General features: G+C 31.8%; 1 protein-coding gene across 6 annotated transcripts in view; it reads left to right on the top strand.

The window, feature by feature from the left end:
- subdued (anoctamin 1) overlaps positions 1–20,119 on the top strand; it is a 219,881-nt gene that overhangs the window by 31,271 nt on the left and 168,491 nt on the right. For all 6 annotated transcript variants that reach the window (XM_085816779.1, XM_085816777.1, XM_085816780.1 and 3 more), the window contains exons 3-5: positions 24–114; positions 11,763–12,031; positions 17,656–17,814. In XM_085816779.1, the coding sequence (XP_085672905.1) occupies positions 27–114; positions 11,763–12,031; positions 17,656–17,814 (516 nt within the window). In that variant the 5' untranslated portion in view covers positions 24–26. The remainder of the gene's footprint in view (positions 1–23; positions 115–11,762; positions 12,032–17,655; positions 17,815–20,119) is intronic.

Raw genomic sequence — 20,119 nt, 5'->3', positions numbered from 1 at the left:
ATCTTATTTTTATTTATTTTAAGTTCATGGATTCCGAAATTGAGAAAGAGGATGATTCTGACTTGGAGGCCCATGGAGATTCTAGATCAACACTGAAGAAGAAAACATCTGAAGGTTGAAATATATACATATGTATACTTTTTCAGTAATTTTTTTTAATTATTAATATTTTTGTGTATGGCATTCAAAACTATATATTTGTATGTAATTATGCTGCTTTTTAATTTAAATTTAACTTCTTTAATTCATTTTCAAATCTTGAAAAGATACAAAACTGATTTATTTAAATGAGAATGGAACTGAATGAACAAACATATTAAGCAGACATAAAACTAAAACCTTCTAATTTTGTTTATTCCCCCCCCCCAATTTTATGCCTGTCATTTATCTCAGTACTCTTCTGTTATCAAGAAAGAGACTAGATTCAGAAATGTGTGTACGTATGTGGTTATCTGTGCAATGTGTGTATGTATGTATGTGCATGTGTATAAACACATGCACACATACATGCATTTCTTAATCCGGTCCCAATAACAGAAGAGTTGCAATATTTCTGCATTGATTTGAGTGTTGTAAATGCAGGTCTCCTAGCATTAGATTAGTACATTTTTGAAATTTTCTGAATTTCAAAAATAACTAAATATAGCCATAAAAGTTTTATCATGTTTTTATGAATCCCTACCATGCTAAAAAAAGTAATTAAAAACATAATACTGCATATAGGTGTGAAAAATGAAAAGACATATCATTTATTACATTTTATTAAACAGTCTGAATGCAAGTTTTGTAAGTGTATTATTAATCATTGTTACATTTTGTAAATTAAGGGTTAGAATGCACTTGCAATTTTAATATCAAATACAAAGGCAGAACCTGTAAATGCATCTTAAATTCGGTGTTCAATCTGTTTCTGTATCTTTTTCCTCTAAATGAAAATGGTTTTTTATTCAACTAAACTGTAACAAAAGCCATTGGGCATTGGGATCCGTATGGCATTATTGAAAATTTTAGGTATTCTGTATAATTTTGTAACCTAAATCGAGTTTTACTTATTATTACCGTATATTCTGGAGTATAACAATACCTATAATTTCAAACTACAATTTTTAAGTATACTTGCCACATAACATTAACCTTTTTCTTTTCAAAGAAACTTGAAAGATACATATGCAATTCTCTTATCTTTTGAAGTCATGCATTCCTGAGAAGATTTTTCACGGGCTTTTGAACATTGGTTTACTGAACTGATAAGAGGATCAACATGTGAGTGGGGGGAAATACTTAAGTGAGTAAACAATTCTACAAAGAGTGTTAATTGTATTCAATGCAGCTGTGCACAAGAATGTCATTCTAGTGTTTCAAGAAAAAGGGGGAATATAATTTGGGGTAAGAATGCATTTCTAACCCAAATGGAATTCACTAAATAAGAGTCATGTTTTCTCTTTCTATAGTCATTTGAAGCCGAATTGTGAAGTGAACATCCAAGGCTTTAGTAAATCGCATTTGCTTCCCTTGAAATACAGTTGATCTAGTAATCCTCTTAGTAGTAAATATGGCTCTTGCCAAACAAAGCAAACAGCATGCTGGTTTCAAATGGAAAGTCAGTCAGTTTGTATAAGAAAGTGAAAACCATGTTGCGCCAAGAATGTTTGGTGCTCCATGTGTGAGTAGAAGAAAAATGAAATCACAATAATTAATAGGCCAAAGAATAAATGTGCTTTGCTTAAAGGAATAATGAAATTTCGTATCCTAGAAGAAAGTGTTGTAAACTGGCTCATAGAAAACCACCAGAATGGATCAAATGTAGCAAGAAATAATGTATGTTTATTTTCCTTAAAGTGGACAATAAAGAATACAATAAAAGTGAAAAATTAAAGCAATTTTGAATTGGTGTAGTTGACTTATGGCATGGAATAATTTAGTTCTGCAAGAAAAAACAGTTGTGCAAAGGCTTCCAAAAGATTTGGGCAACAAATTGGTAAGCTTGCAGAAGTATGTCATTGACTTACGTAGGCAAAAAAAAAAAAAAAAAATTACTGTCACGTACTGAAATATGGATAAAACACTGGTATTGTTTGAGATGATAGGATATAAAATAATTAATGAGAAAGAAGCTGTTGTTATGGTTCATGTAACAACAGCAGGTCACAAAAAATCTCATCTCACCGTATAAGGTATTTCTCCCACCTACTTAGCATGCCTTCATGGTGTAATGGCCAGCACACTCGGTGCATATCGAGAGGTCTGAGGTTCAAGTCCCAGCGAGAACATTGCCCATTTTTCATGTCTTTTACTTCAAAATAACCTAATATCTCTACAGTGGTGGCTGAACTAAAAAAAGGTCGTGGATGATGATTCTCCACTACCAGGATTTGGCAAGTAGGTCCCTTAATCCCCAGTCATTCTTTAAAAGGAGGCTATATATAAGGTATTTCTCCCTCCTTCATAGTGTAATGGTCAGCACACTCGGCACATATTCGAGAGGTCTGAGGTTCGAGGCCTGGCGAGAGTATTCCTCATTTTTCACGTTTCCTGTTTCAGAAAAATCCTTATGTATCTACAGTAGTGCCTGAACTAAAAAAGCTCATGGATGATGATTCTTCACCGCCAGGATTTGACGATTGGGTACCCTAATCCCCATTCTTCCAAGGGGGAAAAGGGGAAGTATATAAGGTATTTCTCCCACCTTAGCATGTCTTTGTGGTGTAACGGCCAGCACACATGTTGCGTATTGAGAGGTTCAAATCCTGGCAAGGGCATTGCCCATTTTTCATGTCTTCTACAAAATAACCTAATGTCTCTACAACCGTAATGCTCTCCTCCTTAGTAGATGGACAACATTAAAACCATGGTTATTTTTAAAAGCAAGACATGCTGAATCATAATTTCCAAATGTTTTCATTCATATTCACGAGAAAGAATGGATGGATGAAAACGCTATGTAATTGTGGATAAGAAAAATGCTTTTCAAAAGCATCCTGTTGCCTTAAAGAATTCAGAAAATCTTTTAGTTTCTGGGACATGTTCAGATCTCATCTAATGGATAATACAAAGAAGTTTTTGAAAGAGTGTAATACAGACATGGCAGTTATTCCTGGCAGATTAATGCCATTAATTCAGCCTTTAGATGCATGTATCAATAAACCATTCAAGGAAATGTAAAACGACAGTAGAATTCCTGTATGTTAGAAGGTGAAAAACATTTGCAAAGGAGGCCAAATGCACCATGCCAATCTAGAGATAGTGTGTGAGTGGATGATAAAAACCTTGAAGGAAATGAAACCCCCCATAATTCAAAAGTCATTTAAAAATGTAGTATATCTAACAGTCTAGGTGGAATTTACCATGGTTATTAGCTTATCAATCAGAATAATAATAATGATAGTGAAGATGAAACAGGATTCAATAATGTACCTGAACATATAACAGAAGATGAATGTACCGAAGTTTTTTAAAGTTTCTAATGTATGTTATTTCTTTTAAATAACACAGCATTTAGGTACATATAGAAATCTAATTTTTGTATGCTTATCTCTTCCTTATTTTTATATCCAACATATAATGTGCACTCATAAATTTCAGTTGTATTTTTTGCATTTAAAATGTGCCTTTTATGCCAACATATAAGATATTTAATTTTAAATATTGAGTTTTTTTAAATATGAATTAATTATTCTGTCCTTTATTGGCAAAAGATCTGATTATTGTAATTTTGAAAGAGGTTTTTAATCCAATCATACACCTGTTTCCTCCGATTCTCTTACAGTTTTCCAACTGAGTATGTTCTAATGTGCATTTTTTAGCATTGCCACTGAAATTTGATCCATTTTCCAGTAGAAAACTGTTCACTTTTCAGAACATTATGCGGTAATCTCTTTGAAATATGATGGTAAATAACATGATTTTAAAATTAAAGCATTATTTTAATAATATGCATCTTCAAGTCCTTGAAAGAATATAGTAACTTCATTTAAAGTAGCAAAGATAGCTGCTTAATATTCCATAAATTGCAACCATTTGCCACAATTTTGGAGTAAAATCATGTTTACGTTATTAAGGAATAAAAAATTTATTATTTAAATCAATAATATCATTATTTAACTGAAGAAATCAGCTCAAGCTATTTTCTGCAGGCAGCCATTGCATTTCTGAATGTAAAAGCTAGGTTTTTATGGTTGCTAGATCCTAACCAAATAAATAATTGTTTATTGAATTTTCTTGATTTCATAAAATGTATGATTCTTGCAGTGTTACTTGTGATTTTTATTTTACTGCAAGTACAAAGCTATGAAGATAAAAATATTAAATGTATTGGGTAATTGCAATATCTCTTTTGTCAAATGTGCAAATATGTGAATATAGATCCTACCTAAACTACTTTATATCTGCATTTCAGTGTGCTTATATTCCAATATCCGTTCTGTGTTTGACTGATGTATAATTTCAGAGAAAACTATAATTTTAATGAGATTGGTAATAACAGACAGGAGGAAATAATAAGTTAGAGTAAATTAGAAAGTTTAAGAGCTCAGTTTGAATTGTTAATTGAGCTTAAGTTACTCGGATTCAAATTCTTCCCCCCCCCCATTTCTGCTGCCATGCCAACAAAAGAAAACTAATATTAGTAACATCCCACTCAAAATAAACCTGTCTTGGGGCTTTATTGTTTAGATCAGATAGAAAAATACTAACGTACCAACCACACAGGAACTGAAAGTTCGATAGTCCTAACTGTTAAAGCTTACTAGAAAAAAGTATTACCGACTTTTTCTGCTTTCAGTACTTAAAATCGTAAATCACACTTCAGCACAAAGTAGCCTGTAATTAAAGACTCGCATCATAGATTTAAAGATAGTCTCTATCATTAAAACACTATAACTGCGGTGATTATTTATTACGCAATAGAATCAGTTTCAACAAAAACAAACTTTATTATCACGAAAGAAACAATTGACGCTCCTCGTATCGTTACATCGTTCTCCAACTTGAATATCTCCTACTGTTGCCATACACAAGTAGCTAAATTATACTAACAAAATAAGTAAGGCATTATTAACACTAACCTCATTGTAACATTGGTGTATTATTATTGGCCATGTTGGTGATTCCCTAGCCAGTATGTGTTTGGAACTGCCATACAGGAATCTTAGTTGGAAAAAAAATCATTTCTGTAGTAGTATTCTGAGTTCTGGAGCAGAGTTGTCAACTCTCCCGATTTCTGATCTTTCTCCTGCCAACTTGATTTTTAACATATTTCTCCCAGCTTATTCTTAAAATTTCTTACAATTTTTTATGTAGTTTGGTGAATACTTTGTTACTTGTTCCCCAAAAGGTAATTTTTGGCATTTGAAAGTGCTTGTTTTTCTCTAGATGCATATATATATATATATATATATAACAATCACATTTCTGCTTTGTGTATGAGAGTCTGAAAACATTGTGTTGCACTTCTCCAATGAAAATCAAGCGTCGTTTCAAGTCATCTGGCATATAAGCAAGATTGAGGTTATTTATTTTGTTCGTCTCGCCAGTGAACAGTGCAAGTTTCACATGTTTCCCTGAAATAGTTCAAGAAACTGCAATCTTTTTTTTTTATTTATGTCTACGAAAAATATAATTACTCGTGTAGCTTTCAAAAATCATACATAGATGACTTTCCTGCTATTATTTCGTCAAGGAAATGTGATATTACAATGTTTATCATTTGTCATTGCGAGTTTTCGATTTTGCACATTGAAAGATGTATGTACACAAGGACAACCTGATTTGCACTGGGGGGGATTGCATTTTTCTATGGAAACAAAAGACCCAAAAAGTTATTAATGCAGGATGTCTGTTCTGTGCCTTTTTAACTGGAGCACAATCTGCCACTGATTGCATCGGATCATGCTGCAGCTTTTTTAGAAAAATGTTTCCTGGCAGTAAAATTGCTAAGAAATACTCAAGTGCAAGGACCACTTGTTTCTTATTTTTTAATCCAGAGTCTTCAGAAATTGAGTGTAGTTTATCTTCTGTCCCCACTTCAGAAGAGATTTGACGGGCTTTAATAATAGCACAGCTAATTATTAAAACATGAAAAGAAAGAGCAATTCTTCAGGATAAGTGCCTAGCACTTAATGCCATACCAGGAGTTGTAGGCTTGAAGATTGATGTTGCAGGTGCCTTAAAAAAAAAAAATCATATTTGCAAGTTATGAAATGCATCTATCACCCTTTAAATTTAGCAGTGAAAGAGGGTCAGCTCCTTTGCCAATAAGTGTGGTTGAACACATTATTGATATTTATTATGTTGGAAAGACTACTAAAAGGAAAAATTGAAACCATTCCAACAGCTGTATAATAGTGAAATAAAAAAAAATCTGATATATGTATGTACATGGTGGTTATCTTTAGAGAAATGTTTAGCTAGAATCGTCGACCACTTCTTATCTCTACATATAATAAAAGAAAGTCTGTGTGTGTGGTGTGTGTCTTTCGTTCGCGCTGCACGTAAGCTAATACACCCACGGCTACGAAATTTGGTACATAGGTGCATCTAGACAAGAGCCACTGCACCTCGAAGCGATTTTTTCGAAATTCGAATTTTTTTTATTTTATGTTTTGTGACAAAATCCCCTCATTTTGAGACATAATGGGCTGTAGTCTACACACTCCATTTTCACATCGTCATGAAACGTAGGCACTTAGCTATTTTATGAAATTAAAATAAATTTTGTGTTTCAATAAATTGATTAAATACTAATTTATTTAACAAAGGGAGCTTAACACCTTTTCAACGGGATTTTTTCTAAAAAAGTTTGTTTTTAAAAACGTACAGTTTACTTTTCTCTTTGATTTTTGGACACGTTTAAGTTAAGCATCTTTGCGACTGCTTTTACAAAAAGAATTTTGGAAAAATGATAATATTTTATATTTAAAAAAATTTTTTTAAATGAAGCTTCTGAGTACACTTCTCACATCTTTAAAAATGTGATTTTGGCAACAATTTTCATGTCTTATTGTTGCTGATAGATTTTTGATGAAATCGCATCATTTTGAATAGTTTCATTCTTTTAGAAATATGGGTTTGGCAACAATTTTTATCATATTTCTTATGTCACTGTTTTTAAGAGACTGGCATATTTCATTGTCATTTATATATATATATAATACATTTTTATTTATTTATTTATTTGATAAAGTTGTTCTGCAGAGAAATTCTGCGCAGAATTTTATGTTTTTTGACTTGCTTTCATGTTATTTTTTTGCTTATTTCAGTGTTTGTAAGATATTGAAAAGTTTTGCATGATTTTTTTTTTCTTCAACGGAAAGTTGATTAATTTTTTTATTAGGATAATTAATATTTGTATTAAAGGATATAGCTTATTTCATTGTAATTTTTTTTTTCTTGAAAATATAAGATAAAATATCATTAAGTATACTTTGCTTCTCAGAATTTTTTGTATTCTTTTATGCTATTTATTGCTCATTTCACTGTTTTTAAGATACTGAAAAGTTTTGAGTGATTTTTTTAGGAAACAAAGTTCTTAACCTCCTTTATACCATTTGAGTTCTTAAGATTTTGCAAAGGGAAGTTGGTTAATTTATTTATTAGGATAATTAATATTTGTATTAAGGGATATTGCTTATTTCATTGTAATTTTGTTATATGTAATAACTTTTTTTATGAAGTTGTTCTGCAGAGTAAAATTCTACGCAGTTTTTAAATTTAATGTTTGGTGTTTCCTTCAACCATTTTTCCAGTACATTTAAAAGCCAGACGAAGGCTGGCAGCGAAGCTGCTAGTATAGAACATAAATGTTTCATGAGTTAAGATAAAAGGCTCTGTTTGCTTAAATTACTTAAGTAAACAGAGCCTTTTACTTAAGTTATAATATACTTTAAGTAAATGGAGATGTAGTTATTGCTTCCATTGTTAAAAATAGGTATAAGAAAAATTTAGTAATATCTGCACCTGTGAGCAGTTTAATTGACAATTCTCAAAATAATACTGCAAAATATAAGCTTGAAGCTCTCCCAAAATAAAAATATCGCTTGACAAGGGACGCATTTTCTGATTATTGTAAGTTTATCTTGTAAAGAAGGAATATTTAAGTTTTTGTCTTCGAAACTTATGAAAGCTTTTTTTTTTTTTTTCAATATTCTTAAAACAATTCCACAGTGCAGAATTACATTAATTCATGTTTTGCAATCAATGATTAGTGATTAGGTTAAAGTATTTAATGATTAGGGAAACTGATTGGAGTATTCTTCTGTTATTAGAATTTATAAGTATTAAAACTTTTTTTTTTTTAACTTGTAAGTATTTTTGCATTTATTTGCATTTAAGAAACAGCAACTGAACTTTCAGACATTAATTAGTTACTATTTAAAGTTAATTGCATCATTAAAAAAAGTTTTTTCCTCCTACATATTTTTATTATTTAAAAAATATTTTTGTCATTGATAAAGTTCTCGTGATTTCTTTAAAAAAAATCTCTTGATTTTTTAGCATCATAGGTTGGCAAGTATGCTAGTGGTACAAAAGTCAGAATATTGGGCATTCAGATTTGGGACTTTATTCTATTGTTGCATGTATAGGTTCGTAATAGATTGAATGCACAAATCCAACAATAGGTCAATAAACATTTATTTTTATCAGAAGAAATATTTCAGAACTCTGGAATTTTCCACAAAATATTTATACAAGTGTTCAGGTATCACACATTATAATTAGTAGTTACACTTTGAACTACTAAAGACATTAAACACAATGCAATGCAAAGTGCATCTAAAGGGAAAGCTAACTCAATTTATCTCGTTTCACGTGGAAATACAACTGACAACAACAATAACCAAGTAACAGAGAGCAGATTCTCTCTCTTTGGCCTTAAATAGTTTTCAACTGGCCACAAGATATTTCTAGTACTTTCTGCTTCTTGAAATAACTGGAAAGCAATATGAGAGTGGAATTAACAATTACAACTAACATAATTGTCAATTATATGTATTCACTTGTCGAACTTACTACAGTGATACAGAGACCGGACCAAAATATCGCCAAATGGTCTCTAAATTTGGCAACAGAATATCGCCAAAACCAATGTCAGCTAGGGGATGTATCGCCAAATTACCAAGATACCCATTTACCCAATATTAAATGCACTTGCCCCTGTATTCTTACTTTTCTGGCATAGCTTTCTCTTAAAATTTGACTCTCACTACATTATGCAGAAAAATATGACAATTTCACTTATAATTCTATTAAAACTACTATCTAACTACGAAATTCGTAACATTATGTTTTGATTTTATTCTTACTCTTGCACTGCATTATTTTCAACTTACTCTACTTTTTAGAAATATTTCAAGTAATTTGTTATATTTCAGCAAAATAAATTGCAATGAAATATTACTCTAAAATAGTTATTATGAAGATTTTTATTTATTGAATGTATAGGCTTTTGAATCTGATATATGTAACACATTCACTACCGAAGCTGCTTTCGTTCTTCTGTTCACATGCAGCAAGATCCTATTTAAATTTTTGATGCTTTTAAATTATTTTATGTTGTTTTGTTATTTAAGTATAGATGTAATAGATTACTTTTAGTAGTAAATAAATTCACATGACTATACTATCAGTTGGCATTTGTACAAGTGAAGTAGTATTTTTGCTCCCTGTTTTGAAGTAGTATTTTTGCTCCCTGTTCTGAAGTAGTATTTTTGCTCCCTGTTCCAACTCTGAGAAGAACTAAATGAAAGTTCAGCACCTTGGGCTCATGCAAAACTCCTTCACATATGATATGTTATTTCCTATTAATCTTACATGAGTCAGTGAGCATGAATTTAAACATTTCATTTATAATGTTTCCCAAGTGAATAAAAATAATAATAAAAAAGATTTTGCATTTAGTTATTGTATCTGTGTTTGAGAAGTAAATGATATATTTCAGTACATCGGGTGTATTATTTAGTATCTTCCTGTATGACAAATACCTAAACTTTGCGTGCATTTGCTACAGCGATACTCATACTTGGTAAAGCAATCAATAACAAGTTAGTTATCTTGTAGCTGGCAAGTAAGTTACCGACTATGAATGTTTTTATAAATTACAACGAACATGTTAAGAATTTGCTTTTTAACTTCACTTTTAAACTTTTAATTCCACTGATGCATAAACTTTTATATGTGAATGCTTTCAGTGCATCTGCCTCCCTTAATTAATTTTATAAAATAGACTGTTTAACTTGTGTTCACCTGTTCAGCTGAAAGAGCTTTAAGGTATATATTTCATGTTTCCTGTAATAGTTTTTGCTGTGGGTACACATTATAACTAGTATGCAGTAATTCTTTTCACATCAGAAATATATATTTTTCATTTTCAATTTTCAATTTTTTCACTTTCAAATAATAGTTATTCCAAATTAGCATTTTTGTTTTGATGCAAGTATAGTGTTGCATGCTGTCTGTAGAGGTAATGCAATGCGTATGAGTAAAGGATAATAAAATGCTCTAAAATTTAATATGTTTAATAAAAATATGAATAATGGTATATGTTGGACCACCAGCGGCCGAGCGGTGAAAACCGCCGAACACTGGTAGTTCGGTCCAGAGTTCGAATCCCGGTGAACAGGCTGGCTGCATGGGCGTTTTTTTGGTTTTGCCCATGTGTAACATGGATATGAGCCGGTTGCCCTTCAAAAAGACCTCCGCAGGGCATCCCTCCCTTTCCGTGTAGTGCCTAAGGGCGGAGCATGTAATAAGAAAGAAAGAAATGGTATATGTTAATTTAACTGTGCAATCACTAAGAACTAAAGGTCTTGCAAAGTGTAAATAAAAAAATAATATTAAAAAACTTGTATTTATTTCCTAGATTATGTGAAAGCTAACTTTTATTTACTTGAAATCTCTCAAACCATATATGTGTGGGGATGTGCTATTGATTTTAGCATCTTGATACTGTCTTTTAAGGATATCTGATTTATCTATAACATATGTGGCATAGTTAGCATTATAAAGCCTGTTTATTGACTAGAAGCATGCCAGAATACAGTTTACAGCATTTTCTTTGCAGAAATTGTTTTCTGAGACCTTTTATTTTATAAACTCAAAATATAATAATGTATAAACTTTAAAATTATAAGCTTATAATATTTTTTTTATTTTTATTTTCTTTCATTTTAAAACTTTATATCTCTGGACTGACTGTAATTTAGGGATCAAGATCTTGTGCACGTGATACCATTGAAATAAATCATAGTTATATTTCATCTTTACAGGTCACTGCTAAGTAATGCGTCTAAAATTAGCCCTTAAAGTTGACTAAATCCTTCTGCAAATGACTGCAATTATTTCTATGCTGACCGTATTTTCTATGCTTCATATGAAACAAGCATTGCTTGCTTGTCTAATAGTTTTTCTGTTCAGTTATTGCATAATAGGTAAAAAAAAAAAAAATTATGTTTAGAAAAGTCATAATTATCTATTTGCATAAGGTAAGATCAAGCTTCAGCATATAGAAATAAAATGGAAAAAAGAATTCAGAGACATGAAACTTTTTGGCAACAGATGTTTCTTTAATTTTAAGTGGAAGTAAAGAGGGAAGGAGTGATATTGAGACCTCTTTTAAATTAACAGTATGGCTGATGCTGCATATGGAATAATAATCAACAATTATACAGTTATATTTTGTATGCTTTCTTGGTTAACCAGACATAAGTTTAATTGTGTGTATTTATAACTGCATAATAAAAACTAAGATAATGTAATTTGTTTTGCAGTTAGCATTTACCATAGTGCTGAAACTCTTTCTCTTGCCTCAAATGCAAGTAATGCTCATAGATTGTATCCACCTCTATCTGAAAAAACTAGTGGAAAGAAAGTACCTATGATGACTTCGAATAAACTCAACAGTACAATATATCCTACTGTGGACACTCTAGTTCTGCGTAGCACTGGGAAATACACAAATAAGACTGAGTGTATAAAGTTAGATAGCTTATTTTCAAGTCAAACAGATAAAATTGATAGTGCTTCTATAATGTCTGTTGTAAGTAAATGAAATTTTAACTTAATAAATCCATCTTCTTATTTTATCTTTTTTCTTCATACTTTTTATATTTTATAGATTAAGATATGGAATATTTATATAATTTGTAGGTGACAATTTAATTGTGGTTGGATTACTTTTGTCTTGATGTCTTATTTTTTATTAACAGGATACCAGTCACCAGATGTGGTAGCCTGTTTATATCATGTCATGAATAGCTGTGCAAAGGTACTATGCACAATGCCAATGTCTAATTTGTGGAATTCTGTGATTTTTTTCATAAGTGAAAACATATATTTGTATACATGGGAAGAAACACTATTCTGTCTGAACTGTTTTTAGGGAGAACACTTCACCCCATGTAGACAGTGGGCTATTTCACTTAAAAGATATCAGAGAATTGCATAAATTTGGCATAAAACACAGCTTTGGCATTGTGCACATTAAACACTGTTATTGCAAAATCATTTTATTCCCTTGAAACTTAACATATTGTTAGAATTGCTGCCATCTAATTAAATTTTTCACTAATATTTATGTTTGAATGTAAGTGAAGCTCTGTGAACAGAAAAGTATCCATTCATCTCCATAAGCAATAAGCAATATGATTTTAAAAAATTTCATTATACCAATAATGTAAGTATTCATAAAATCATTTCTTTGACATATATACAGAGTATTCATAAACAATTTATTAATTTTACTATCTATTAAATATCCATAAATATGAATTATTTAATATAAATAATAGTTATTGCTACATGGTATGTGTATCGACCAAAATACTTTATCTCAAGAAACCTTTCATGCTATTTTATATCATTAATTAAAAGAAAAAGCATGAAAATTATAATTGTCCCTAGAGATGCTTTACTTGAGCTCTCTTGGTAATTCATTAAACATGCAGTAACTTGCTTGATTTGTCTTCTTAAGGTGTTAGTGTAAATTTTTCCATTGCTAATAGTATTTCCTACCTTCATTGCGTCAGTTGGAGAAGATGGCTGATACACTTTAATCGAATTGCATAAAATGTTTTTGTTTGGGAGATATCAGATGATCAAGGTTATGTTCAATTTAATCTTTTATCTCTACCAAATCGTTAATTTAATAGTGGGTCAAACAGAAATTTGTAGACACTTCAGTGAAAAAACAGTTGCTAACATTAGAAGGGAGTACTTTTATGTAAGTTGTATTAATCAGTTTATAAGTTATTTTCTTCCTCCTTCCAGCATGCCTTTGTAGTGTAGCACACTCCCCATATTTTTTAGAGGTCCAGGTTTGAGTCCTTCCAAGAACAGTTCACATTTTTCACATTCCTGCATTGATATAACCTAAGTAGAAGCCCGGCGGTCATATGAAATGACTGCTGTTCTAGATATTATAAATTGTAATTAAAATGATTTGTGCAAAGGTGTCTGCTAATTCAAACTGAATTACCCAGGGCAGGCGGCGAGGATGCCCCTTTGCTAACTGCCCCACGGGGTTTCCCCCTTCCACTTGCTTACTTGCTTAAAGTAGAATGTAATGAAAGAAACCACTGGCAGTGCATTTCTTAAGAGCCACTGCTAGCTCAATAAATAAAGGTGATTTAAATAATAAAATGTTAATTCATATGTCGAAGATCTCTTTGTGTTTGCAACATTTCTTGTGTAGATCTTTACATCATTTTTAAGCTTGCCTTGCAGAGGACCATCAATTATTTTTTAATTTAAGTCCATTCTTTCATGAACTCTTGAACAGGCAACATAAAGTTGAGCGTGTCCAAATGCAGGCTCAGGTAAAAAAATGCCAACATGCTTAAGCATTTGGCCCTGAGACTTATTGATGGTCATAGCAAAGTTTTACAGGAAATTGTCTACGTCTTAATTGAAACGGCAACCCTGTGCCGTGGCAACTTCATCCCATTGGCTAATACAGTTACGCAAGCAACCAATAAATTATCGGCGACAAACAAACACTTAAGCCGCATATAATAAAGATATTTATTTATTTCATTTTATTTGTTTTTTCATCGTTTCTGGTTTTTGCCGTTTGCATATTTCTGAATTTTATTATATTAAATTTATTTATTAAATGTTAAATGCACATTCGTCACGCGCTGCACTGCACGGGAAATAAAACAATTTACAGTTACGCAAGCAACCAATAAACTATTGGCGATAAACAGATGTTAAATTTATTTTTTAAATGTTAAATGCACGTGATCTTGTATTTTTAATTTTTGTGGCTTAGCTTTCTCATAATATTCGTCACGCGCTACAGTGCACGGGGAATAAAACAATTTGCAGTTACGCAAGCAACCAATAAACTATTGGCGACAAACACTTAAGCCGCATATATGTAAGATGACTCTAAAAATGTAAAAGGTGGTGGACAAAAATTCGTCACCACGAGGATTTGGCGACTAAGATCCCTAATACCCAGTCTCTCTTTAAAAGAAGGAGTGTATAAGGTATTTTCTCTTTCCTTCCAACATGCCATCATGGTGTAACAACAGCACATTCGACTCATCTTCAAGAGGTCCGGAAAGGGGGAAAAAAAGGTGTTTTGTGCCTAAAAACAGTTTTTGTTCAAACTCTTTCATGTGGTAAGACAGGAAGAGAATGTGCAAAATGAAGTAGAAGTTGATCTGTCAGCACTATCCTTATCTTCAGGGCAGATGTTCTTATTTTATTCGGCTTATAATTCCTTACTAAATGTAGTATTTCATCTTGATGTACTCCGTCTTTGATATGATTTAAATCAAATTCCTCGTCATTATAAATATCACGAATACACATCAAATAGTTTTCTGGTTGCAATTTTCTAATTTCAACTTTGCGTAATGTATGCTTTACGCATGCGCGCATTGAAAAAAATGTTTAATAAAATAAACAAATATTAAGCTTTTTTTTTTTTTTTTTTTTTTTTTTTGGAAAATTTTGATACTCTTTAGATCATAATTGCTCTTTATTTCATAAATTACGATTTCATATTTTTAATTTTATAATTTCTGCATGCCATCTTGCCAGATTTAAACTGATGATCTATAATCTGGAATCGTCGAAATCCTGACGAGTCCGGATTAAAGACTTTTGACTGTGTATATTTCAAATGCAAGAAATAATTTACTTGCTATTGTTTTCATAATAAAATAGCTTATTCAGAATCTTTTGTATTACTGTTGAATGTGTATCATTTGTATCCTTAAACAGTATTGGTGAGGAAGGCAATATATGTGTTACACATATTTATTTTTAAAGAAATTTTTTATAATTAAACAAAAGAAAGATTTTTCAAGAAAGTTATGACTAAACTAAATTGCTTGCATTTCTGTAATAATGTATGTATAGCTATGAATGTTGAAAAAAATTGCATAAGTAAATGTTCTATAAATAATTATAGCAGTTGAGTTTTATAAAACTACACTCATGTCCATAAATTAAGGATAATGCAAAATCAGGCAAAGGAAGAGTTAGAAGCAAAACAAATTTGACTTATTTGTAAAGCTTATTTATTAAACAAAAGGTAAAGAGAAAAAAAAGATGCTATATGTTTGATATTATTAAAAAAATTAGCGATTTTTTTCCTTCCTGGAGCAAATTACAAAAAAAAACCTATTTACAAAAAACCAATATTACATTCAAAATCGTAAAAAACAACCTTATATTTAGCGTAGGTATAATGAAACACTCAATCGATTTCGAGGGCAGCTAAAGGTCCCTCCTCTTCAGGAGAAAGAAATACATAGAAAGAAGAAAATAGGAATCACAGAAACACGTGCTTATCAGCACTGCATGTGGATATAACTAGATTTTTAATCAGAGTTGCACTGGCCGCCTACTTTTACTGAGCCAGGCTGTCTGATCAAGCATAAAGAAATATTAGCGAAGTTAAAATAGGGAGCGAGGGGCAAATGCACATTACGCTCAAAATCTGAACTTCAAATAAAAAAAAAAAAAAAAAAACTGACCGTAATGTGCATTTGCCCCTCGCTCCCTATTTTAACTTCGCTAATATTTCTTTATGCTTGATCAGACAGCCTGGCTCATTAAAAGTAGGCGGCCAGTGCAACTCTGATTAAAAATCTAGTTATATCCACGTGCAGTGGTGATAAGCACCACGTGTTTCTGTGATTCCTATTTTCTTCTTTCTATGTATTTCTTTCTCCTGATGAGGAGGGACCTTTAGCTGCCCTCGAAATCGATTGAGTGTTTCATTATACCTACGCTAAATATAAGGTTGTTTTTTACGATTTTGATTGTCACATTAGCGTGTTTCTCTTCTAGTCCAATATTACATGTTTGGTATGATTGTTAATACATTGTATGTCTCCCAGATGATGCAATACAGTCCATACAATGCCTAGGCATTGTGAGTATCAAATTATCAATCAAATCTTGGGGGATATTACACCACTCAAAATGCAATGCTCTCCGAAGTTCCGGTAGACATCTAGGAGGAGGTTGATGGGCTGCAACTCGTCGGCCAAGCATGTCCCATACGTGCTCTACTGGATTCAAGTCCGGTGAGAATGCTGGCCAGTCCATACGGGTGATATCCTCCGATTGAAGGCATTCGCTTACGATGTTTGCACGGTGAGGACGGGCTTTGTCATCCATAAACACAAATTGTGTGCCCATGGCGGCCCGAAACAAAAGTACATGTTGTTCCAGAATGACGTCCCGATAGATTTGGCTTGTCATGGTTCCAATTTGAACATGCAGGTCAGCTTTGGTACCCAAAATAATTCCACCCCAAATGAGCACTTGTGCACCACCGTATTGGTGTTGTTCAATGATGTTTTTTTTGATGGTAACGGGTACCTGGAGCTCTCCATATGAAAGTTCAGCGAGAATCAGACTGCAAGCTAAACCTGGACTCGTCGGAAAACATCACACAAGCCCACTGTTGCAGTGTCCACAATGTATGCTCTCTACTCCAGGCTAACCGCAGGTGACAGTGAGTTGCAGTAAGTGGAACGCATCTGACAGGTCTACGAGCATATAGACCAATCTGCTCTAAGCGTCTGTACACGGTCTGCCTTGAAATTGTCGTACCATTGGCTGAAGAGAGCTGAGGCTGTGCTCCGCCTGTTTCTTTTGGCAGTAACTGCCAAATACCGGTCCTCATTCAGCGTTGTAACTCTGGGGCGACCTGTGTTCTAACCTCTACTCACATTACCATCATCTTGGAATCGTTGCCAAAGCCTGGAGATGACACTCTGGGCAATTCCAAGTTCGTCTGATACTTCCAGTTGGGTACGCCCACATTCCAGATGGCCGATAATTCTACCACGTAAAAAATCATCCAAATGCGTCCTTTGTGTCATAACTATTCAGTTATTGCGCTGAAATGCTTATAAAGCGCCTGCGAATAGTTTTACTTCTTTGCCTGTATTCCTTATATATCACTCTCTTACACTCTTGTCATTGTGACGTACCATCGGTGTCATCTGGTTACTTCCTGAAATTTGCATATGATTCATGAAGATGTGTGTAGGGATTTTACAGGTGATATATTTATTTTAGAGTTCGATTTCTGCGTGACTCCGAATTATCCTTAATTTATGGACATGAGTGTATTTATTACTAATACCATCTTTCAAAGCAATCATTCCTAAACATGTACATTTATATTTCTAGGAATCTGCAGTCTTTTTCGATGATAAACGTAGAAGAATAGATTTTGTGTTAGTTTATTCAACAGATCCAACAGAGTTAGCTGCTGAACATGCTAGATGTAGAAGTATCTTTGAAGAAAATTTACGTGAAGAAGGTCTTGATTTGGAACATGTTAATCAGGTCTTTAATATATCATGTAGTTTTTGATTCATGGTTTTAATATCTCAAAATTCATTTTAAACACTTTTTTACTTCTTTATTTTTTCATTAAATTTGCAACCTGTAGAAAGATGAGAGAATGTTAAGATAGTTAGATAAAGCGAAAAAGAAAAATAATCTGAAGTTTGAAAAATGTGTGTATTTTCTTCTATTGCAGTTTTTATGGTTACTTTTTATAATTACATTTTGTTTGCAATTTCCGCAATTCACTGCTAGCTGACGTCATGATCTTTCAAAAGTAAAATATAAATAAAACGAGGAAAAAATCGGAAAGCTTTCAGAGGGCTTTTTTCATTTAAATGCACATACACATTTTGAGAGCATTTGGCTAAAAATATTTATAAACACCGTAACTTTAGAATTTCCGATAGACGCTGGATATAAAAAGTGTTTTTTTTTTTCCCTGGTTCCCATTGCTTGCTTTGAAATTGTTGAATTTATTGTTAAAAAAATTCGTTTAACTTTTGCAAAGTATGAAAGAGACAATAAAACAAATTCCAGATTTGGGCTTCCAAGTGCCCATATTCGGGTGGAGGGCTACATTATTCAAAATTTGTTGGCTCAAAATACCATTGTTTTTTCACAATGTGAGAAGCATACATACATACATGTTCATTATTTAATTTCTATAAATGTAATACAGGGTGATAATATTTGATGACAATAATTTGAAAAGTGAAATGGACATATATAGTGAACCAATGCAAAATGCCATTTAAAGACTAATAGCCCTTCTGGGCTAAAACCCCTTTGAGCTAAAAAAAAATATAGCCATGAGTGAGAACCATGATGCTAGCCATTCATGAGCTTTTTTAAAAATTAAATTGAATAATATATTTTATGTTTGGTTGTTGAATTTGGTTGAATTGCAGTTCAAAAAGCCAATCAATTTCAGAAGTAGAATGTTGGTGTCAGCCTATTCAACACCTTTGAAGGTCTGGCATAAAAATAAAAAAGGGTAATTTTTTTTTCTTTTTTTTAAAAGGGGGGGGAAAGCTTTTAAGCATATCAATGAAAACTTTTAACTATATCAATGAAAGCTATTAAATATGTCATTGAAAGCCATTAAACATATCAATAAAAGCTTTTAAACATATCAATGAAAGCTTTTAAATGTAATTAATGAAAGCTTTTAAATGTAATTAATTAAAGCTTTTAAATGTAATTAATTAAAGCTATTAAATGCATCATTGAAAGCTATTAAACATATCAATGAACATTGTTAAATGTATCTTAGAGTATCATATTCAAAAATATCTTAAAGTGTCTACAATGTTTTTTCTTGGCAAAGGGCGCAAAAGTGATTTAATTGAACTTGCGACAAAAATTGGGGAAATGCTTCTACCAGATGCCTTTATGGTTATAATTAAAAATATCATAATTAAGAGTAAAAATTATGATAAAATATTTGTAAAACAAGTCTTTGAATAAATTACTGAAAAAAGACTCAAGAAAGAAGAAAAGGAAAAACTGGAAAAGGAAGATTACAATTAACTGCAGAGTGGGAAAAATAAATACTGTTAGAGTTTCAAAAATTTGAGAAACAAACATTGTTAAAAATTGCAAAATGGAAAAAGCAAAGAAACTTTGAATAGCAAAAACTGAAACTATTAAATGAAAATAATGTTAAAAATGTCAGTAATTATAAACACACGAGGAAACAATAAATGTTTTGATTTGAAAAGCCTTATGCAAAAATTCAATTTAAAGGATGGAGACATACTTTCATTTTTAATAATCTTTGAACACTAAGCCAACGGGGTGGGTTAAATGAACAATATTATGCTCTCATTTGTTAAGACTTTTACCTCTCAAGATTACACAGTTAATCACCAGAGAATCTGAAAAACAAGCTAATGAATATGTATTTGTTAAGAATTTATTATTAAAATGTTTTAAGGCCAGAAATTTGTTAATCATGTTAGGGATTCAAAAAACGGATGGACAGATTTCGTTTTTGAAATTCGTAATTATTTAAATGAATGTTTAGTAGGATTAAAATTAAAGGATTTTCAACTATTTAAAAGAATTAATTATAAGAGACCAGTTAAAAAAATGGATTCTGAATTCTATGTGAGAACATTTTGTTGATTCATAGCCTAAATATGTAAGTGTGAATGAATTAGCTGGAAAATTAGATGAATACAAAAATGTTAGATCTGAAATAAATATAAGCAATGGAATAAAAAGTGATTCTAAGTTATGGCTTTGGAATGATTCTAAAAACATTCTGCAAGTAATGAATTCTCATAAATCGAGAAGAGTC

This window comes from Stegodyphus dumicola, chromosome 5 (assembly GCF_044657685.1).
Source record: "Stegodyphus dumicola isolate Sdum_Otavi_A_Nest chromosome 5, ASM4465768v1".
Classification (NCBI taxonomy): Eukaryota; Metazoa; Arthropoda; class Arachnida; order Araneae; family Eresidae; genus Stegodyphus; species Stegodyphus dumicola.
Note: the sequence above shows the minus strand (reverse complement) of the source record. Positions and strands in the feature narration are given on the sequence as shown.